Genomic DNA, 23,096 nt, shown 5'->3' on the forward strand with positions numbered 1-23,096 from the left:
CTAAAGAAGAGTTTGCCTATTGAACTCTGTGCACCCAGTACTAACCCATCTGTCCCCTAACCGTTATACCCTAGAGGACCTATTTAGTGTTTATATCCGTACTCAGCTTCGAATGAACAGTGTTTTGATACAAATTTACCTATCAGAACAGCATACACGTATTCCTATAAATCAGACGAAACGGTTCAACCAACGGATCCTGCTCGTCGACGCATCTAAACGAATCAATATCCTAACCCGCAGTCCAAAGAGCTTGGATTAAACAGTAAGCCTTTTAACATACAAATACGGAAATCAACTGAATGTTTGTATAACAATTTACTATTTAGGGTAAAACAAACTAAAACATAAACAACAGAACCGTACCGGATTACTGTGCGTAATTCAATGTGTTGTTTTTTGTTCGGTATATAGCAAGATGTAGTCGGTGTAGTCAAATCTAAACAACAAAACAAAACCTAACGTTGGAAAACATTCCAAATTTGTTGAAGCTCCAAGTTGACGCTCAAGTTAAAGGTTTTTAGGCGAATTACAAGCACACGATCGAACGATGGTTTTAATGCGCAGGGATTTATAACGTTCACCAAAACGAAGCGGCAGTGTAGGATTAATAGGAATGGTTGCTTTTAGAGAACATGGAATTGAAAATGTATGACAAAGCCCATTGCTATGGAAATGAAGCGATTACAATAAAACTAGGATAATGAAATTGTGTAGGAATATGCGTTTGGGTGTTCGTAGGTCATCTATCACATGTCCTTTTATTTGATTTATATTCTGACAACTGCATTCTTGTAGCCAAATCGGACAATTGCTGGCAGTGGAAAATATGGAATTCCAATATTCACCGAAATGGAAACCAGGGCATTATGAAACCACCGAAGTGGAGCAATGCTCAAGTTAACATCATGTGTCTTTACCAGTATCCAAAGAATCGCCCGACTGTACCAACTAAGCTTTTCATATGCTGCGCACTGTGATCGTCCCAGCAGTTTGTCAGGATAACCATATCCGGGCACTCCATTCAACCGATAGGTCATGTACAGTATCGCATCTGGGTTGAGGAACACGTTGAAATACCACATGCCATCGAGCATGTATTTGGACATCCGGTGAAAATCTTCCCCAACCTTGCTGAGTGCCGGCAAGAACAATTGGTCTTGGATTTGCTGCATCCGGATTCGAGATGACGAGGGGTCAGCAGTGCAGCAGTTGAACCTGAAGGATGGTACCTGTGAATATGGGTCAGTTTGTGTGAAAGAAGCGATTCTTCTATTTACCTATCTTCTATTCCCAACATGTATCCGATGACACGCCAGAAATGGATGAATGCTTCCATGTCTGCGGTGCTGTATTGGAGTCCCAGCATTCGTGGGCTTAGTGCACAGTAGCTGAAAGTATAGCCAAATCAAGGGTTGAAAGTTTATACCGAGCAATCCATCATCGATCTATCGATTAAGTCACGTCACGACACCTGTCGACTCACCCTACAAAGGAGTACTGCACCACCACCATATCGCGCTGAGAGATCGTCATACCAGGTATCTTCAAGTTCGTTCGCTTACTAGTACTCGAATGAGCTCTTCTCACACTTTCAATTGATTTCCAGACTCTGGAAAATAAATCAAAACTCAGTTCTGATAATTGCAACACGAGACGCTTTTTCTTCTGTGTTCAGCACAAACCTCGTTCCCGGTTTCAGATCCTCCGTGTACCAGCCTACAAAATACAAAATCGTAGCCATGTAACGCCGGTACGCCGTGAGAACACTCGACGATCGCTTGGTGAACATCAACACGTTTAGAACCGACGGCAGTGCCATCACGGCAACCGCCCCGTACAGTACGGCTATCACTATGGCATACACATTCCGGCGGTAGAATTGTTGGGCACTGAAATTGTTTCCGACATGATGAATGAGGTTTGAATACGACAGCAGGTGCTGAACACTCACCGTTTGAATTTTGCCTCATCGAACCAATCCGGTAGATGCAGCTTGCATGAATCGGTAACTTTTTCTACCGGTGTACTAACTCCATCGCTGAGTAGAAGTGTAATGTAGTCTTTATCCGGATCTAAAATAAGCCCTTATTATATGTGCTTAAATGATTGGTTCAAGGATTTCGCTATTCACCTGTTGCCATCTGAAATGGGTTTCGGTTTTACGTGCAAATTGATTTTTGGACTGCAATCAGTCCCTGGATGTTTCGTACTAAGCATATCGCAAAAAGTGTACTACTATTATGCTATCAGCTCAAAACACGAACCAACCATAGCTTAATTCGTGTGCTGGTTAATCTACCAAGAAAGACAACTCAAAACAAAAGCAACACATGAACCTTTATCAGGCACCCTCGCTTCGTTTATCAATATACACTCAAAGAAGCTGTTTGGTAGGTTTCTTTAGATTAAAGATTTCTTCGAATTTCTGCAACTCATTTGATTTCCTAAATAAATCGTTTTTTTTTAATTACGATCAGTAGTTTTGAAACGTTTCATTAGGAACCCTATTTTTTATTTGAATTTGCACACATTTGAAGTGGGTTATAACAGTGCTCGAATCAGTAAGTAATGATGGGAGTTGAGTAGGGTGAGTTTACATGTCAACTTACCGATTATACCACGAAGAAAATTCAGAATATCCAATTTTGGAATTAAAAAATCAGAACCCAGCTAATAATTTGATGCTTAACAAGTGTTGTTCAATCGATTATAATTCAGCCTTAGTTTGAATAATTGTTGTACATAGACCAAGTTAACATTTGTTCAGCTTTTAAACATCTAAATCTGGTGATTTCACTCTGCCAAAAGCTTAGCAGTATATAAATTATAAGCTTTTTAAGGCATTAAATAACAGTCTTTTCCAACCGCTTCATATCTTATATTTTTTTATGGGACTGCAACAAGGTGCTGACTAATTGACCACTTTGTCAAACAATTTTGGCGTGACTTTCTACCAGCAATTTCACAAAACTGGACCAACTAATGAAACGCACAAATGTTGGCTACTTTTCTCGAGGTTCTAGAAGAAAAAATCTCAAAATAATGTTTTATTTCAAAGTTCGAGTGGTAGTAAACGTCATTTTAAGTGCTCGAATGAAGTGGTGTTTTACGTTCGCTCCTTTACATCGGTCATTTCAGTGGTTAATTGGATTTACATTCTTATATTGTTATTATAAGTCTACAAATTAACTTTGCATTTCGAGATTCGTACCGGCAGTCCCTGATTCACAGGCATCAAGCATACCCAAGTAACAATTCAAGCTGAACAGTAAGAGCAGAAGCTGATTATTGGTTGTTTTAAGGTGTACAAAGCTGATTAACGGCATGCTGAATAGGGTAAATGATTTTAATGTTGGCCTATGGATCTAAGATTGAGCCCATCGCTAAAAATCAGCTATTTATCAATTTTATCTAGATGAACGCGTCATTAGGACGGTACTAATGGATATTTTTGGTCGCTATTGAAAATTTATTTAATTCCTGAATTTATGTATGGGCCCAAATTAGGGGCATTTAGGCCGACATTACATCCATTTCCTCTATATAGTTGATTAGTAGTACATGATTGCTGTGCTAATTGTATCCCCATAATTCAACCTCAATAAGTGAATTGATCTAAAGATTGAACAAGCCTTATTTTAGCTTAACATCACTCCACAAATCAGCAATGCACTACAAATATTTTGATAGCCTGATTTGTTAAATGTAGTCAGTGGGCCGTATGAACAAAAAGAGTTGACTTTACTTTCCCGTGCTTTTCTTACGGGAAAAGTAAAGTAAACGCTTTTATTCATACGACCTAGTGTCACTCGTTGCATTTCTGGCATTTTATTTCTTCTAAATTCACTGCCTACCTTTCTAATACCAAGCAGCGGCAGCAGTAGAGACAAGCTAGATGAGCTTTTTAGGAATAGCTTCAGGAAGTAGTAGGCTGCGACGACGGTACGAAAAAGTCCAAGTAACCGATGACGAAACACGTCGAACATATAAAAGAAGTTGTTGAATTGCCGGCTGATTGCTCGAATTGGCTCGTGTTGTAATTTTTAATATGTGCCTCCGACTTGGATACTTCCACTCGTGTTGAAAGTCAGCTAAAGTCATACCCATCCGGGAGCCTGGGAAGGATCCGTCCTCTCCTTCAAGTTATCGACCAATCAGCCTTCTCTCATGGTTATCAAAACTGTTCGAAAGAGCAGTCTATCACCGGCTTCTAACATGTGCCGGAGAAAACAACTTGTTACTCGAGGAACAGTTTGGTTTTCGGAAAGGTCGTTCGACCGTCCACCAGCTGACTCGAGTAACAAACATTCTCAGACGGAACAAGTCCGTGTCGAAAACATCTGCCATGGCGTTGTTGGACGTTGAAAAAGCGTTCGACAATGTCTGGCATGATGGCCTGGTGTTCAAATTGCAGCAGTATGGTCTTCCAATCTTTCTAGTGAAGATAATGAATAACTATCGATCGGACAGGACGTTCCGCGTCTTTCTGAATGGCATCACATCGGATGCTTTCAACATCGGTGCCGGGGTTCCACAAGGAAGCATCCTTGGCCCCATTTTATTCAACCTGTTCACCTCCGATATGCCGGCTCTCCCTGATGGTGGACCGTTGTCTCTGTTCGCTAATGACACATCCATCGTCTACAAGGGTAGGGTCATCGGAGCTCTGACTGCCAAACTGCAGAGAAGCCTGGACGTCCTGTCTGAATATTTCAACAGCTGGAAGATCCGTATCAACGCGGCAAAGCCCCAGGTCATCATCTTTCCACACTCAAAATCTCCCAGACTTGTTCCGTCGGAGAATAATAAGATCTGCCTGAACGGCACAGTGTTGGAATGGTCGAAAGAGGTAGTCTACCTCGGCTTAACACTAGACAGCAAGCTGATTTTCATGACAGAACGTGACAGTGTTGTGATCATCGTAATTACTAGCTCATTTTATGTTATTAAAGTTACTTGTACCGAGAAAATCTTAATAATATATTCACTCTACCGATTACATACGGTTGTTTGCTTAAATTTATCTAAATCATATAGTAATGTTGATGTCAAAACTGCAGAAGAATTATTCTCATGACAGATTGATTATTGAAAAATGACAAGAAAGCTAATGATAGGTAGTTTCATCACCGACAAACCGACATGACTGACCATAGCAAAACAATAAAATTTCTGACCAAAGCGCACTACTGACATCTGGCTCCGTGTTCGGGGGAAATATTTAGCTAAGCCATGAACCCACATGCATAAGTTATGAATTGATAAGTATCTGATCTATTCTGGACATATCATTTTTATCTAGATCAAAAATTCCTATAGTTTTGATAGTTCGGATCACTGCACATTTAAATCGGCCGTTTACGATTTTCGGGCATAAGTCAGAATTAAGTGTCATGTCGGTTTCATACCGTGATAGTGAGAGGACCTGTTTACTCGTCGTCATATGATGGCCGTGATATTTACCAGCTCTGGCAGGAACAGCAATAGAAAAAGCCGCACCCGTGGGAGCTGCATCGCTAATTCGTGTAGCCGTGTCCGAGGCTGGAAACCTCGGTCCGGTCACGACAGCTGTATGCAGCTAAGAATAGCAGGTTTATTTGAAAAATTTCCATCTGACAAATTTAAGTGAAAATTCACCAAATGGCAGTGCTGTCAGTGGCAATTTTTAACAGAAAATTGATTCGCCTTCAATGACCAATTGGGCAATAGTATTTATTGACAAATTGGTCATTGATGCCAAATTTATAGAGGAAATCAGAAAATTCTAGCGGCCGTAACGGCAATTTTAACCCCTACCCTTTACAGAAGTTTCTGACTGCAGTTGAACGTCTGTTCTCTGTGGTTCAACGTCATTCGAGAAACTATTTCGGAACCACGAGATGTTCAAAAAGCAAAAATACTAAACATTTTCTTAGATCAAATAGGTGATAAATGGTCTATTGCGAAATTTGATAAAGCCTATGCAAGTGTTTCAAGTAGCGATTTGCGATTTAGCATTACACTGATTTAAAAATGGGACCAATGTAACCGTAAGCTCGGCGCCTATTTATCGCAACACGCTGAATGGTTGAAGCAGACAACAAAAAGAAAATTGACCGGCCATCGGTGTCCTCCGCAGAATTATCAATTCGAACCAAAAGGTAGTTGTATAACAGATAAAAACTTACCTGTTTTCGTTATGTTTTGTTTTGGAGAATGTATGAGCATAACACACAACCTCTGAACTACTCTACACTGCGCTGAAGTTAAGGGAAGAAGGCTGGAAGGAATGTGCTAATTTTGATCAAGTTATTAGCGAAAATTCAGCTGTGCAATTAATGAAACTGCAAACAAAACTAAATCAATCAAACCTCCAGTGAAGTTCAGATCTGAGGAAGGAGTTTCTGTAATTCTTGAAGAATAAGGCATATCCACCATCAGACTCTATTAAAGTGGCCGCTAAAAGTGCTTCAGCTTCAGATCATTCTTGATCACGATTTGTTCACAGATTCCACTCAATCTGATCTGCAGTTTATGCACGAAATCTTACTCAAACCTTACATTTATTTTCCTTCAATAAACAATTTTCACATAGGCTTTCCTTAAACCATGCTTCACCATTGCCAACACGGGGAAGTACTTATTAACTACGTTCGTATTGAATCGGAACATCCAATTGCTGTACAATCGTAGCACGGTAATATTCAGTAGAACTTCGTGGATCGTCATAAGTACAAACAGCATCACCCGGCTAAACCAACCTAGGTCCTTATAAACAGGCCTGGTGCCATCTCGAGGTTCAACGGACCAGTAGTAGTGACCGGGAACACTCGACAGACGCCTGGTGAGAAACATGAACGCATCATACTCCAATAACGTACTGTAGCACCACATCCCATCGATCATGGCTCGGGTCATATGGGTGAACTCGGCGCTAGGGTTCTGCAACCCGGGACGCATAAAGTGGTCGTTTACCAGCATCATTCTTTGGTAGGAAGCGTTGAGCTCATCGGTGCACAGGTTGAATCTAAGGATGTTAAGGTCAGAAACATAAATTCGACTGAACGTGGTGGTACTCACCGGTCCTCCAGTCCCAGCATGAAGCCAATAGTTCGCCACAGATGAATGAATCCTTCCATGCCTTCTCGGCTGTATTGAACGCCGAGTTTTCGGTGGCTCAGTACAACGTATCTGTGAGTAGATGATTGGTAAGACTTGATAAAAATAATTTAAAAAAAACATTGTTTGAATTTACCCCACAAAACCAAACTGTGTAATGGCGACGTCCTTTTGGGAAACGAGCATCCTCGAGTCCTTCGCGTTAGCTCGTTTGCCACTGACGGTGTGAATTCGACGTACGTATTCCAGAGATTTCCATGATCTGAAATGAAGGCCAAAACAATGTTGTCAAAAGAGATACAGATTCTTCAAAAACTGGCAACGAATCATAGGATTAAAAGGTTCGTCAATTACACGGTGTTACACGACAATAAAAATTTTCTGGTGACCTATTGTAGGCTGTTATACACCCCGTACAGACTATGGCTTATATCATGTAATATAGGCTGTCTTGCGATGAGCAATCATACGTAGGATTTTCACTGAAAACTAGATGTATGAGTGCTCATTGCAAAACAGTCTATGTTACATGATATAAGCCATAGTCTGTACGGGGTATTAGTCTAGTCGAGTACACCATGAAATCACATTTGCAATTATTCTAACACCCCCAAAATTTAACGTTATTGTTACAAAACCGATTTTGGGAAAGCGACCGCATACTATCAAGAGTAACTCTATCATTTTCAACTGATTTTTTTTATTTTAATAGGTTTTGGAGAGTAAAAAGACAGAGCTTTCGAAACATATACACATGGTGATTTACTGAAATTCGTTGAGATTTTTTTTATAAAATATGACTATACAAACATATATTTTTCTTTCAAAGTGTTTTTTATGTTACTTCATACGCGAAGTTAACGATTTTCAGAACTATTCCACAGCCGCAGTCAGTTTATGAGCAAAAAGAGGGACGCACATTTTTGCCTGTGGACTTGGAGACATACTTCAAGTCCCCGCGTACATCGTACGGGTTAGGCAAAAATGTGCGTCTATCTTTCAAAACTGTCGCATTAATGGCCCTTCGCTCATTTTCAACTTCTATTCAATTTTCATACTGCCGTACTCTAACGGAACTATCCACCTACCCTCTTCTAAAGATCATTCTCTAGCTAATAAATCATCATCACACTAAAGCTTCATGTTAGCATTTCCAACCAACTCTGATATATTTTTCTAACTTTAGCCCTAACTAACAACCTACAAACTTGAAAAATTCATTCTATTTTTTTTATTCGTAACACTGTTATGCTTCAACATTTAAGAATGTAAGCAACCACCCGGGTAATATTAATGTAAAGGCTTGAATGAGGTTCCACAGTCCGAACACGCACTGGATTACATACCAGCGAGCTGTATGTCTATGGCGTTCCAGTACTTGGCAATGACAGACAATAAAACGCGGAGTAATATCGTTTAATTGATCAGTCTTCAGATGCTATCGTAATGAACTTTTATGTCAATTATAGAGACGTAGCTGCGCAGTGTGTCTGTATATTAACTTAGCGATGCACAGTATTTTAAAAGTCTATTGTCAGACTCTTAATTAATAGCTCCAAAGCTACTTCCATTCATTTGGCATACAAAAAAGTGTAACGGTATTATTGAATCATAATATGCAAATGTAAAAGTAACAAGAAGAGGTTGATGGTTGAAAGCTGAAATCTAAAAATCTGATCAGATATTAATTTTTCTATATTGTATGTCTATTGATAAGCCTTAAGTTGTCTACTAACGCAGCAGCAACCAGATTTTATTAAAATAATTTGTTCGCAAAATAAATGCATTTTAAGATTGCACTCATATTGTGCAAAATTTTGTAACCATCGTCACTTTCATAGTTCTTCTATTCTGCAACGGGGCTAACTTTGATTTGCCAATTAGTACTGTCGCATTAATTACCCTTCGCTCAATTTCAAGTTCTGTTCAATGTTCACACTGCCGTACTCTGCCCAAGCAACACAAATGTTATATTATAGTTTATATAATCTTTGTATAACTTGTTTTGGATGAACAGAAGTTTACTCAAATGCTACGTAATGATTCAATTCTTTTCTACAATGATTCAACAATTTCCGAGCTAAATCCAATCTTTTCAAATTTGGTTTAAAAATTTTAGAAGTGAGACCAAATCAGAAACGAGTCAGGAGTTTCCTAACTGAGGTTTCACTTTTCAAAGTAGATTCAAAACTGAGTCTGAACTTTTTTGAAGTGAGTTCAAACTTTCGAATAAGTCATCAACATTTTCCTAACTGAGTCTAAATTTTCTGCTATGTTATTCAATCCTTTTTAAAGTTGTCAAAAGCGGCGCCGGTGGTGTAGTGGTAAGCGTGATTACCTCTGGGTTCAATCCCAGTCGGCACCTCCGGGATGTTCTGAGGTATAACATCTCTGATCACGGGAAGTAAAGCCGTTGGTCCCCGGTTCATGAGTTGATGGGTCGATAGGTAGGGTCCAGGTGTGGGAGCTGCCTCCCTGGCGTCGGTAGCATTGGTGCTCAGCACGGAAAACAAGATCGACGGAAAACAAACCAAGGAAAAAAAAAAGTTGTCAAAGTTTTCCTGAAGTGATTCAACATATCCCGAATCCAAGCTTTAAAGAATTGGTTTCGCATTTTCTGAAGTGATGCAACATTAGCTGATTTAATCCCTTTCCTAGATGAATCCAAGGTCTCCTGCATTGATTCAACGTTTTCCGAACTGAAACCAAACTTGTCAGAGCGGGTTTGACATTTTCCTAAGTGAGCTCCAGATTTTTCTTAACTGCTTTGGCATTTGACAAGGACTCAATCTTGCTTAGGTCATCTAGCTTTCCTAAAAGTGTAGAAAGTTTTTCGAAGTCAACTTTTTTGAGCTTAAATTTTTCAAACGGAGTCCAACTTTTTCAAAAGTGGTTCAAGTTCAATACCTATCTCAGGAAGTCCAAACTTTTCTGTTGAGTGATTGAATTATATTTAATGTTAGTCTGAGCTTTCCTGAAGAGATTTAACTAACTTTTAACGTAGATTCCGCGTAGATTCACATCCTTTGAAGCTGATATTTTAAAGAAATGGACCTTCGTGTGTTCATACCTGATGGTTGATTTTTTTAAGCCAGCACAATTGTTGAGAAAACTGGGTTTACATCCATAAAAGTACGTATTTTTATAGCAATTTGGGTTTCTTGATCAGCCAAGTTGTATTTTGGCTCCGTCCTTTGAAAAACAGGCCTTTGTGAGTTCATACGTGATGGTAGATTTGTTTGAAGCCAGGTTGTATTTCGGTTCAATCGTTTGAAATTTGTGCTTGGATTTTATAGAATGGAACTTGCTGTATACCGGAAGAACGAACCTGGTTAATATTAAAAAAATAAGGCATTTTCATAGAAAATTGATTTTTCTGTTTCGCCGAACTGAATTTTGGTTCCTATCTGTGAAAAATAGACTTGTATTTTATAGAATAGAAGTTGCTGAAACCATACGTGAGAGTTGAATTTCTTCAATTTTTGAGAATACCGAGTTTAAATTCATAAAAGCACCTACGTATTTTCATAAAAAAAACTTTGATTTAGTGTTCTGCCACGTTGAATTTCGGCTCCGATCTTTGAAAATAGACTTGGATTTTAAAGAATTGCTGAATCCATACGTATTTTCATAGAAATTTGGTTTTTCAGTTCTGCCAAATTGCATTTCGACTCATATCTTTGAAAAATAGGCTTGTATTTGATAGAATGGTCCTTGCTGAATCCATACGTGAAGGTTGAACCGGGTTTGTAATTCGAAAAGTATTTTTTTTTTCGAAATTTGGTTTTCCTTTTCTGCTAATTTGGATTTTGATACTGTCCTTTGAATTCATATGTGATGGTTATTTTTTTAAGCACACACAAAGCCAGGTTTAAATTGACAAAACTACGTATATTAGTTTGGTTTTTATGTTCAGCCAAGATGGATTTTGGCTCATTCCTTTGAATATTAGGCTTGGATTTTGTTGAATAGACCTTCCTGAATCCATACCTCTAGTTGGATTTTTTGAAGCACGCACAATTGTTGAGAAAACTGAGTTTAAATTCACCAAGTAGGTATTTTCATATCAATTTGGGTTTCCTGTTCTGCCATGTAATATTTGAATAATGAGGAACTATCGAAAACAGAACGTTTTTTTATAAGAACTGTTACGTATATGGTATTCCGCTTGATGGTTTATCCGGAACTTAACAATACCTAAAAATCAATTGCTTTGATCGTAATCATCTACATTATTACCAATGTTCTTCCTTGAAAGGATACAAAAACTTATGCGCGAAATGTCTTGTTGATAACCCGAGCGTTACACATAATAAAGTCAACATTTGTGGCAAAAATCACGGCTTCAAAGAATTATAAGGCTAAAGCGAAGGCTAAGAAAAAAATGTTAGCCTTTCAAATATACGGTTTAGATGTAATGTAAAACTAATTTTAAATGTTTTTTTTTGTTTATTTTTTGGTGCGAGCGTCGAGTGACAGAGGTATTCATCGGCACAGCTTTCATCGTGATGGGCGAAATGCAGAAGCGCGTGATCGGTTGGTGGCCGATCGACGAAAGAATGTGCAGGTTGAGGATCAAGGGCCGATTCTTCAACTTTAGCATAATCAACGTGCACAGCCCTCACTCCGGAAGCACTGATGATGACAAGGACGCATTCTACGCGCAGCTCGACCGCGAGTACGATCACTGCCCAAGCCACGACGTCAAGATCATCATAGGAGACCTAAACGCTCAGGTAGGCTAGGAGGAGGAATTCAGACCGACGATTGGAAAGTTCAGCGCCCACCAGCTGACGAACGGGAACGGCCTACGACTCATCGATTTCGCCGTCTCCAAGAACATGGCCATACGTAGCACCTTCTTCCAACACCACCTTCCCTATCGTTACACCTGGAGATCACCACAGCAGACGGAATCGCAAATCGACCACGTTCTGATTGATGGACGGCACTTCTCCGACATTATCGACGTCAGGACCTATCGTGGCGCTAACATCGACTCTGACCACTACCTGGTGATGGTCAAACTGCGCCCAAAACTTTCCGTCATCAACAATGTACGGTACCGACGCCCGCCACGGTACAACCTAGAACGATTGAAGCAACCGGATATCGCGTTAGCATACGCGCAGAATATCGAGGCAGCGTTGCCAGAGGAGGGCGAGCTTGATGTGCCCCCTCTAGAGGACTGCTGGAGTACAGTAAAAGCAGTCATCACCGACGCAGCCGAGAGCACCATCGGGTACGTGGAAAGAAGTCGACGGAATGAATGGTTCGACGAGGAGTGCAGAGCGATTTTGGAGGAGAAGAACGCAGTGCGGGCGGTAATGCTGCAGCATGGAACCCGACAGAACGTGTAACGGTATAAACAGAAGCGGAAACAGCAGACCCGCATCTTTCGGGAGAAAAAACGCCGCCTGGAAGAAGCGTAGTGCGAGGAAATGGAACTGCTGTGCCGTTCCCAAGAAACACGGAAGTTCTACCAGAAGCTCAACGCATCCCGCAACGGCTTCGTGCCGCGAGCTGAAATGTGCAAGGATAAGGACGGGAGCCTCTTGACGGACGGACGTGAGGTGATTGAAAGGTGGAAGCAGCACTTCGATGCGCACCTGAATGGCGAGGAGAACGTAGGCACGGGAGACCAGCGCAATGGAGGAAACAACTACGTCAGTGCAGCAGAGGACAGAACTGACCCAACTCCCACGCTGAGGGAAGTTAAGGACTCCATTCTGCAGCTCAAAAACAACAAAGCAGCTGGTAAGGATGGTATCGCAGCCGAACTCATCAAGATGGGCCCAGAAAAGTTGGCCACCTGCCTGCACCGGATGATAGTCAGGATCTGGGAATCAGAACAGCTACCGGAGGAGTGGAAGGAGGGGGTAATCTGCCCCATTCACAAGAAAGGCGACCATTTGGAATGTGAGAACTTCAGAGCGATCACCATTTTGAATGCCGTCTACAAAGTGCTTTCCCAGATCATCTTCCGTCGTCTATCACCTAAAATGACCGAGTTCGTGGGAAGTTATCAAGCCGGCTTCATTGAAGGCCGATCAACAACGGACCAGATCTTCACCGTATGGCAAATCCTCCAGAAATGCCGTGAATACCAGGTCCCAACGCATCATTTGTTCATCGACTTTAAGGCGGCATACGACAGTATCGACCGCACAGAGCTATGGAAAATCATGGACAAGAACGGCTTTCCTGGGAAGCTGATCAGACTGATCAAAGCAACGATGGACGGTGTGCAAAACTGCGTAAAGGTTTCGGGTGAACTATCCAGTTCATTCGAATCTCGCCGGGGACTGCGACAAGGTGACGGACTCTCATGCCTACTCTTCAACATTGCTCTAGAAGGTGTAATGCGACGAGCCGGGCTCAACAGCCGGGGTACGATTGTCGCGAAATCCGGTCAATTTGTGTGCTTTGCGGACGACATGGACATTATCGCAAGAACATTTGGAACGGTAGCAGAACTATACACCCGCCTGAAACACGAAGCAGCAAAGGTCGGACTGGTGGTGAGTGCGTCAAAAACAAAGTACATGCTAGTAGGCGGAACCGAACATGACAGGATTCGTCTAGGAAGTAATGTCACGATAGACGGGGATAATTTCGAGGTAGTGGAGGAATTCGTTTACCTTGGATCCTTAATGACGGCTGACAACAATGTGAGTCGTGAAATACGAAGGCGCATCATCAGTGGAAGTCGTGCCTACTACGGGCTCCAGAAGAAACTACGGTCAAAAAAGATTCACCCCCGCACCAAATGTACCATGTACAGAACGCCAATAAGACCGGTGGTCCTCTATGGACACGAGACATGGACTATGCTCGAGGAGGACCTGCAAGCACTCGGAGTTTTCGAGCGACGTGTGCTAAGAACGATCTTCGGCGGTGTGCAGGAGAACGGTGAGTGGCGGCGAAGAATGAACCACGAGCTCGCTGCACTTTACGGCGAACCCAGCATCCAGAAGGTGGCCAAAGCCGGAAGGATGCGGTGGGCAGGGCATGTTGCAAGAATGCCGGACAACAACCCTGCAAAGTTGGTGTTCGCTACTAATCCGGTTGGCACAAGAAGGCGTGGAGCGCAGAGAGCACGATGGGCGGACTAGGTAGAGCGTGATCTAGCGAGCATGGGGCATAACCGAGGATGGAGAGCGGCAGCCGCAAACCGAGTATTGTGGCGTACTATTGTTGATTATGTCTTATCTTAAATGTGATGTTGTACAAATAAATGTATGTATGTATGTCGAGTAACAAAAGAAAAGCTTGTGATTTGTTCCGGCCATCCAGTCATAATAAATATTTAATTTTCAGTCAATTCAAATCAGTGTTGGCAAAATCAAAAATCAATTGATATTTTTCCGCTCTCATGCGCTCGCAATATCACGCGTGATAATGGAACAAAATATCATACTTGATACTGATTTTACAAGCTCCTTTGATATTGCGAGACTATTCACAATGGGCAACAATCAAACTGTGAGTTGACTCGACACAAAAATGATTCCATTGCACATTATTTTTTTAGAACGAGAAAGCATAGTTTGCTATCTCTTTTTGATCTTCACCGATGGCAGACGCGAAGGGACTGCTGCAAGCCGTTATGGAAGTTTCGGTTGCATTCGGGTGTAGAGCAAAATTTATTAAACTCAATCTCACCACAGTTTGGTGAGTTTTGTTAGCTTGATATTCCGAGCTGCGATATCACAGCTTGCAAAATCAACCGCAGTAGTTTGCTTGTTGATTTTTGTCCACGAAAATCAAGCGTAATCTTGGGCGTTGGTGAGATTTGATATTTTGATATTTTCTCAACACTGTTTCAAATTGTCATTGCTCGCAACGATGCCTTGTTCTGTTTTTCATTGGGCCCCTTATTCACGCCATGTGTGTTCATTCATGCAAGCGAATGAATGGTAAGCGGGTCTACCAGTAAGAGTATTTCACTTCCGTCGTTGCTGGTGACTATTAGGTATTGCAGCTTGATGTCACAAATGAACTCAGTGTTAATCGGCTGAACCTTTTTGATAGTTTAGTGGTACTGTTAGAAGTTTTTTCGCAAAAAATAATTGTAAAAATTCCTAATTTTAATTTGACAAATTATAGAGGAAATTCGCAGTGAACATTGCGAAAGTGTGGTTTACATTTCATTGCAGTCAGAAATATTATCGAGAAAATATACCCAAGAAAAAAAATCGACCAACTGTCATCCGATTGAGGTTAACCCCGGCGGTGCAAAACATTATACAATTCATTACGTTGCCCTTGCCATGTATCAGCACGAATGTAGTGGAAACAACGGAAATAAAAATTCGCATTTTCAGACCTGATCATTGCTGGGGAGGGACGTACCAACAATCAATACGAAACTAACGATTTTAAATTGGCTCACCACTTTAGTAGCCTATTGGTCCCAAGCAAACGATTAACGTACCCTATTCTAGTTGAAATTCTATTACTACACTATGTTTGTTTTGATTCGCTATGAAAGTTTGACAGATAACATCAGGGGTGTGTGGATTCATGCAGAACATGCAGGGGTGAGTGAAATAGCTTGGGACTGCTTGGGACCGTTGTTCTGGTACTGAGTGAGCCAAAAATAATAATGATTTTCTTCGGGACCCAGTGGTCTTAGAGTTACCTCTATGGACGTACTGTCAAATCAGCCTACTGATCATTCTTGTATGAAACGGGTTCCAAACGTAAACAAACGCTGTAGGTTTCTTATGGCTTGTTTACGTTTGAAACCAGTTATGCGAGGTAGGCGACGATTGTTCGTATTTGACAGCCACCTCCCCCCCTTGGATCATTGTGTATGAATGAAGATCTGTTCATTTTCAATCTGTCAAAAACGAAACAAGCTTTTAGTGATGGTTCCATTATGATTCTATAAATTGATACCAGCCAGATGAGCGTTGAATTTCTTAACATATTTATTTTATAAAAACGGTACACGTGTAGCAGCTATATTTGATTTCCAACAAAGGTTTGTGTCAGTAATCCTTGTTCTGGCAACACTGGCCGTTCCCCTGCCGCATCGCTGCAGTGAATTTGAACGATGAGGTAGTAAGTATGACAGATAAAGTGACGATAGGATAAATTATTTAAAAACATGTTGTATTTTCATACAAATACTAAATACCGACGACATACTCCGTAGTATGACTGAAAATTCAGTTTGTGTTAAACGGTGATCGACCTAGTAATCCATACGGTATAATCATAGATGTAACTAAGGTATAATAGTGTTCAGTATATTGGCGTCTAACCTAATTCTCAATTAAAAAAATGTTTTGCCTCCCCCCCCCCCCCACCCTCCTCCTAATTCGAAACCACCACACTACACTAAACTGATGCAAAATTGAAATTATCACTCCACAGTGCACGAACGGTTCAAAATTGGGTCCTGATTAGCCTCCCAAAATATGAACTCATTTAGTGAGAAATTACTTTGCCCAAACCATTTGAAGTTTATATGGAAATTACTATGGGGAATCCTAATTTTTTGTTCATATCTGTATAAAATTTCACTATGTCGCTCTGCTCTGAATGATTCAAGTCACTTATGCCTTATGATTATGCTCAATCAACTGTGCAGCAGGCAATATTGGTGTTTCAGGCGCGTAGAATAAAGCACATCAATCATGGCTACCATGTCGTTCTCAAGGGGGGAGGCGGCTTTCAAATACGAACAATCGTCGCCTACCTCGCATAACTGGTTCCAAACGTAAACAAGCCATAAGAATCCTACAGGGTTTGTTTACGCTTGGAACCAATTTCATACAAGAATGATCAGTAGGCTGATTTGACAGCACGTACCCCCCAGGTCGTTCTGCAAAAAACAATGTTGCCTCCAAAACAGCTGCTTGATCATGCCATAAGGTTATCAATCTCTCAGACAATTGATAACTATTTAAATTGACGTTTGGTTGCAAAACGATCTTGTGCCAAGTTGTAGCTGAGAAATTTCCCATTAAGAATAGCTAGAGAAAATTTTAACAGTCCCCTCCCTAGCTGGAAAAAGGCTAGAAGATAAAGAACGAAAAGTTTTGATTTCCCATAGTAATTTCGATATAAACTTCAAATGGTTTGTGCCAATTCAGCTAAGAACCAAATGAGTTCAAATTTTGAGTAGCTAATCAATCGTTAGAATCGTTTGAGCACTGTGGAGAGAAAAAAAATCAAATTATGCATCAATCTAATGTACACTGTCTATTATCGCATATCAGTCCCATATGGACAAAGAAGACATTGAGAATTTGTAGTTGAACCTACAAAGTGTAAATGTAAATATTTGTAAATCATAGTAAATTTATTGATAATTTTTGCAAGTTAAAATCAGAGGCAATGAAACTTGCATGTTTTGTTCTATCATCGAAAAATATAGCGATTCAAAAAGCAGAACTCTAACTTGACCTCTGGACGAATAAATTTCAAGATAGGATTGATATGCGCTTACTTTGCTTGATGAGGCAAACTGACTTCATGTTGCTTTCACATTTTACATTATCAAAGTCCGCACTTTTATCACATAATATGAATTGACGAAACCCCACATGGGATTGATATGCGTACACCTTTTTATATTCATAAGTATACACTTTTTTATATTCAGGGAACGAGCTCCGTATACCCCGCCCTTGCATTGATAATCATTATTCTATCTTATCGCTTGTGTTAGTTGAGTACACCTGAATACTGACGCAGTATGTACTCAACCTACTCACAATGCATAACAACAGAAACGTGTATAGTCATCATCATCATCATCATCATCATCATCATCATCATCATCATCACATCACTCACTTGGATCCCGGGCGCAATTCCTCAAAGTACCAATTCAACGTATGCAGCACGGTGAGTACGTAACGCTTGTAGGCCGTCGTCGTCGTTGACGATTGCTGGGTGAATATCAGCACTTCCAATATCGAAGGAATGGCGAGCACCGAAATTAGGCCGCAAAATCCGGCCGTTACCACCGCGGACAGATTTTCCTGGAAAAACTGTTGACCACTGCAATTGAACGATTTCAACAGCCATAACGTGTGTTTGGAAAATTCTAATTCAGTTAAGCTGTTTACCGCTTAAATTTTTCCTCGTCATACCAAGGCGGTAGATGAATTTCGTAGCTGCCAACATCAACGTCGATCGGGATATTTGCTCCATCGTTGACCAAAGCTTCAATGTAATGCACTTCTTTGCCTGTAGTTGAACAAAAATAATCTCACTTGAAATCAATTTCCGAATGAACTGAGCATAGTCAATATTGGATAATACCAATAACTGATTCCAGAACTCTTCTTTCATCCTTCGTAGGAGTCATGGCCAGAAAGAATTGAAGGATGCACTTTACAATTGAGAAAATAATTCGAATATTTCTGTATTCAAATGTGAAACAGCCATGAACGACAAAGGTAGATGTTACACAAGCTCGTAACCAAGATCAACTGATGGCAGTCGATGTGAATGACTAGGGCAAACCATATGAGCTTCACGCGGTGTGAATTGCTACCGTAGTGGACTGAAAATCAATCTGAATTGAGGGTGATAAAATAGGAATATTTTTAAGACGTTCTTTAACATTCATCACAAATAGATTGAGCAATTTAATTCTGAATTCAAACTATCCGGAATAAGGTACAGCACGGTTCAGAAACCTGGCTCAGCTTGCGAATGTAAGTATGTACAATGGTGTTATTTTTTCCTTGCTTCCCTTAACGGATGATGAATACCGGTTGTTTTTGTTTTTTTTATTGGATGCGTTTACGTTGAAACTGACTTAAAGCGTAATACACATTTTTATAAGTTATACACAATCACCAGAGACGCAGATCGGACACAGTCAATGATTATTCACACTAATAGCGAGTTCGTTTATTATTCAGTTCCAACCTGGATCGGGTATCAAGATTGGGCCTGCTTGGTTTCTGACAAACGTCAGTTTGCTCGTTTGTTTTTAAAACCTAGCTCAGGTTGAGGTTCACACTGACAAAAAGTTCGGTTTCGTACTGGGTTGGAACTGGTGTTAGGGTAACTGATGTTGGTTGGACATATTTAGGCCGGTTTCACACGACGTCAACATTCATGTCGTATTTTTTTATGATTTCAACATATAATTATGAAAAATGCATGATTAGGGGAAAGATCTACCTTTCTTGCTTCTAATAATAACATAAAAAGTTAAATATTATGAACAAATGATTTTATAAAACGTTTTTATTCAGCAAAGAATTATGATGTTGTTTGGAACTAAAAAATGATGATGGTTGGACCTATTTATTTTTGCAAATGCTAGTTTAGCCCATATTTGTTCAAAAACTTTGTTTAAAGCTTATTGGTATCATGAAAAAACCCTTTTTATACAGTTTTTATGAATTTGCTATTTAAAAAAATCAAGAAATTTGTTTTTAAAAAAGTTGACTTTCCACGCATTAGCTATTCATCATGGCTCATTTTCTCGGAAATCATTGACCCGATTTGGAAAATTTTTAACGTCGGTATTGTGGTCCCATTGAAAGCTATCGAATATTTTTGGAATCGGTCAACTGGTTCCGGAGATATGGCCGGAACAAGTTCCAGGGTATATGGAACATGGACCTAATTCTGACATGGAAGAAATAAAACCTATCATGCAACACTTCACATTACTTCCAAATTCGATAACAAGATCAATAACAAAATTGAGTGCCTTGGACCACATTGGCAGGGATTTGTACCTAAATTATTTTGAAACCAGCATTTCACATTACTTTTATTTTTGATTCGATTTACGTGCAAAATAATAATTGATTGCATCGCAATATTTTGCAAATTTCTTGGTGCCATTAATTAACCAACTACCCAACTAACATTTTCAGCTTTATAAGACAACTTTTCCAGCGTTGTGCTGTAAAGTAGCTGAAACAAAGCTGCAGATACAGCTATAAGCAGAAGCTAGCAAAATTGTTTTGGAGAGCGTTTACTCAACTTCGTCACAACGCTAATTTCACTTCTATGCAACTATTAATCTATTAATCAACTTTCAACTTAAAGCTTCAAAACAAAGCTAATAAAGGGTGTCCACGATGAAATTGCCACACACAAAATTGATTCGCAAAATTCGAGTTTTCATCCGATTGCCATCAAATTTTCAGGGATTGAGAAATAACTATTAAACTTCATTTTACCATTTTACTCGTATTTTATTTACAGTCCATACGCAAATGCCCGCACCTTGGCCTTAACCCCGGCCATAAGATTCTGCACAACCTGTGAATCAACCGTTTTTTGCATGTAAACCCATACTTTCTTCAGTTCCTCGACTGTCTTCACTACCTTAGGTCGTTTAAGAAGGTGCTGCTTCATAATCGCCCAGTACTTCTCGATGGGGCGGAGCTCCGGAGTGTTGGGAGGGTTGAACATTTTCGGCACGAAATTGACCTTATTGTTCGCATACCACTTCAGCACGTCCTTGGAGTAGTGGCATGAGGCCAAATCCGGCCAGAAGATTGTTGGGACGTTGTGGGCCTTCAGGAGAGGAAGAAGCCGCTTCTGGAGGCACTCTTTTATGTACACCTGTCCGTTCATCGTGTCCTGGGTCACGAAAGGTGCACTCCGCTTCCCGCACGTGCAGATGGCTTGCCAAACCAGGAATTTCTTCGCAAATTTGGACATCTCCGGAACGCTGAACTTATCCTTGGCCGTGAAAAACAGGTTGCCGGGGATCTGTTTGAAGTCGGCCTTCACATATGTTTCGTCGTCCATGATGCAGCATTCAACTTTCGTCAGCATGTTGAGGTACAACTTCCTGGCACGGGTTTTGGCGGACTTGTTCTGCTTCTCGTCGCGATTAGGGGCCTTTTGTACCTTGAACGTTCGAAGCCCAGCCTTAGTTTTGGCCTTCTGGACAAAACTTCGGCTTAGGTGCAGCTTCTTAACCACATCCCTAACGGAGGCGTTCGGATTTCGGTTGAAGGCCCCAACTACGCGGTTGTGATTTTTGGTGTTGTACGGAATACTTTTTCCTTCACTTCTGGGCTTCCGATCGGTGGTCAACCGTTCCTCGAACCGCTTAATCACTCGCGACACCGTGGAATTCGCGATTCCCAACGTTTTAGCGATGGAACGATGCGAGAGATCCTTGTTCTCGTGATGAATGCGCAAGATTTTATCACGCACGAGCTGTTCTTTCGACTCCATTTCCGCGAGTTTTGATCACAGGACTTTAAAACTTGCAGGATGTAAATAATGCACTATGAACTAAATCCACCCAAATTTTCATTAAATTCTAGCCAACGGTTAAAAAGTAAGAGCAATTTCATAGTGTGGCAATTTCATCGTGGACACCCTTTAAAGCGAATATATTACTCATTTGATGGCTTCTACACAACAAATCACTCTTGCTGAATAACATAAACATCAAAAGTGCTTTTTCAACAACTAAACAACCTGTACTCAACTAGTAAACTGTGTTAGCGCTACTTTGAAAGTTATATTACAGTCAACTAGGTTTATTTTAAGATTTGTGTAGTTGTACAGCTTTTACTCTGCTCTTTTACAAAGCTGAATTAACTAGTCGAGAAAAGTGATTCATGTGCACTATTATAAAGCCTCTACTCAGCAATCTTGTTGTAGAAGGGCATATTAACTTGTTCACGTCAGTTCAAAGTGTTGGCGTAGCGAAGTTGGCAGCATCAAGGTTCGTCGTCTCGAGTTCGATTCCAGCGTAAATAATTTGATGGTGTGCTTAAACTAATTTCGATTAATTTGATTCGCGGTAAAATACACATGGTAAATTCCTCCAACAAAACAAAAAGCGTAAACAATATTCAACCTGGCGTCAAGAGAAAGCTGTGTAGTGATTATTGGATAAATCGGGTAAAGGTTTAGTATAAGCGCCCTTCAAGTTCACACACAACTAAACAGCAGGATAACAGCTGAATAGAAGCGTAAATAGATATGCAATAAGAGCTTGTCCCAACCGTCACAACAGCCATAAGTAGCTGACTAAATTCGCCAGATTTGTTTGTATAGAGTTTAAGTAAAGATTTCCTCATATCGTATAACATTTGAATACAGCTAATTCCTTTCCCAACAATGTATGGAGAAAACAAGAATTTGGACTGGTAATGGTTCTTAACAACCCATTATTTGCAAGGTTCACTTCCAAAAAACCATGATAGGGTAGAGCCAACAATCAATACGAAACTAACGATTTTAAATTGGCTCACTGCTTGACTAGCCTATTGGTCCCAAGCAAACGATTAACGTACCCCATTCTAGTCGAAATTCTAGTACTACACTATGTTTGTTTTGATTCGCTATGAAAGTTTGACAGATAAAATGAGGGGTTAGTGTATTTTCCTATGTTTCGAGGGGTGAATCGATTAGCTTGGGACCGAAGATAGTACCAGAGCTGAGCCAAAAAGTTGAGCTCGTTTCTTCGGGACCTTCTGGTCTTAGAGTTACCTCTATGGTAGAGCGCTACTTCGTCGTAATCGCCCATTTCCGTTCTATCGATCAGAAAAGATCAATAATATCAATGATTTCACCATGCTTTAATCAATAATAGGTTTGTTCTGATGCGTTAGTTCATTAGCTACAACATAAATCCTGTTAGAGCGCATTGTATGAATATTTACGCTCATTGTTCTCAAAACAAAAGAAGCGCTCCTAGCGAATCCTCTTCTTCTACGTTTATCTGTAGAACGAAGAAAATCTAATAGCGTTTCAATGCGTTAGGACGGAATTGAAACTCGTAGAACGAATTTAGAATCAAGAAGCAGTGTTAGATTTTCAGGGCTGGTAGCAGGTCACTTTTTAGTGACTTGGTCACTATTTTCAAGTTCAAGTTTTTTTCTTCAAAAAGTCACTAAAGTCACTATTCATTAAAATTTAGTCACTAAAGTCACTTTTTACGACCAATGTTGAGAGTCAAGAATTTGACTTTAAAAACCCAAATAAAATCTGACAAGAAGAGTTGCAAACATATGGAAACGTTAACTGTTGAC

At 40.3% G+C, this 23,096-nt stretch overlaps 2 protein-coding genes across 3 annotated transcripts; both read right to left on the reverse strand.

Moving 5' to 3' along the window:
• Positions 1-734: 734 nt before the first annotated feature.
• LOC135707708 (uncharacterized) lies at positions 735-2,234 on the reverse strand. Its single transcript, XM_065229589.1, has 6 exons — positions 2,135-2,234; positions 1,955-2,075; positions 1,686-1,892; positions 1,487-1,612; positions 1,281-1,391; positions 735-1,218 (listed from the first exon to the last, which is right to left on the reverse strand). The coding sequence occupies exons 1-6, from the start codon at positions 2,142-2,144 to the stop codon at positions 771-773; spliced, it is 1,023 nt and encodes a 340-aa protein (XP_065085661.1). The 5' UTR covers positions 2,145-2,234; the 3' UTR covers positions 735-770.
• A 3,195-nt stretch (positions 2,235-5,429) lies between these two features.
• Positions 5,430-18,533, reverse strand: LOC135707681 (uncharacterized). Of its 2 annotated transcripts, none has more exons than XM_065229531.1 (6): positions 18,385-18,533; positions 18,213-18,309; positions 17,914-18,120; positions 7,238-7,363; positions 7,063-7,173; positions 5,430-7,009 (listed from the first exon to the last, which is right to left on the reverse strand). In XM_065229531.1, exons 1-6 carry the CDS (start codon positions 18,428-18,430, stop codon positions 6,556-6,558), a joined length of 1,041 nt encoding a protein of 346 aa, XP_065085603.1. In that variant the 5' UTR covers positions 18,431-18,533; the 3' UTR covers positions 5,430-6,555. The 2 variants fall into 2 exon arrangements, with proteins under 2 accessions (XP_065085603.1, XP_065085602.1); XM_065229530.1 differs by having other exon boundaries at positions 18,189-18,309.
• Positions 18,534-23,096: the final 4,563 nt, after the last annotated feature.

This window comes from Ochlerotatus camptorhynchus, unplaced genomic scaffold, assembly GCF_037179485.1.
Source record: "Ochlerotatus camptorhynchus isolate MF236.1 unplaced genomic scaffold, CSIRO-AGI_Acam_v1.1 ptg000316l, whole genome shotgun sequence".
Classification (NCBI taxonomy): domain Eukaryota; kingdom Metazoa; phylum Arthropoda; class Insecta; order Diptera; family Culicidae; genus Ochlerotatus; species Ochlerotatus camptorhynchus.

What these genes read in the sequence shown, in the direction of transcription:
- LOC135707708 (XM_065229589.1), bottom strand. An exon ending in GATCTGAAACCGGGAACGAG is followed by an intron (nt 1,613 to 1,685) that starts GTTTGTGCTGAA and finishes TTTATTTTCCAG; the next exon opens with AGTCTGGAAATCAATTGAAA. An exon ending in GTGCAGTACTCCTTTGTAGG is followed by an intron (nt 1,392 to 1,486) that starts GTGAGTCGACAG and finishes CTATACTTTCAG; the next exon opens with CTACTGTGCACTAAGCCCAC.
- LOC135707681 (XM_065229530.1), bottom strand. Translation starts at nt 18,430, where the DNA reads ATGACTCCTACGAAGGATGAAAGAAGAGTTCTGGAATCAGTTATTG. An exon ending in AGTTCTGGAATCAGTTATTG is followed by an intron (nt 18,310 to 18,384) that starts GTATTATCCAAT and finishes GTTCAACTACAG; the next exon opens with GCAAAGAAGTGCATTACATT. An exon ending in GAATTGCGCCCGGGATCCAA is followed by an intron (nt 7,364 to 17,913) that starts GTGAGTGATGTG and finishes CCTTCATTTCAG; the next exon opens with ATCATGGAAATCTCTGGAAT.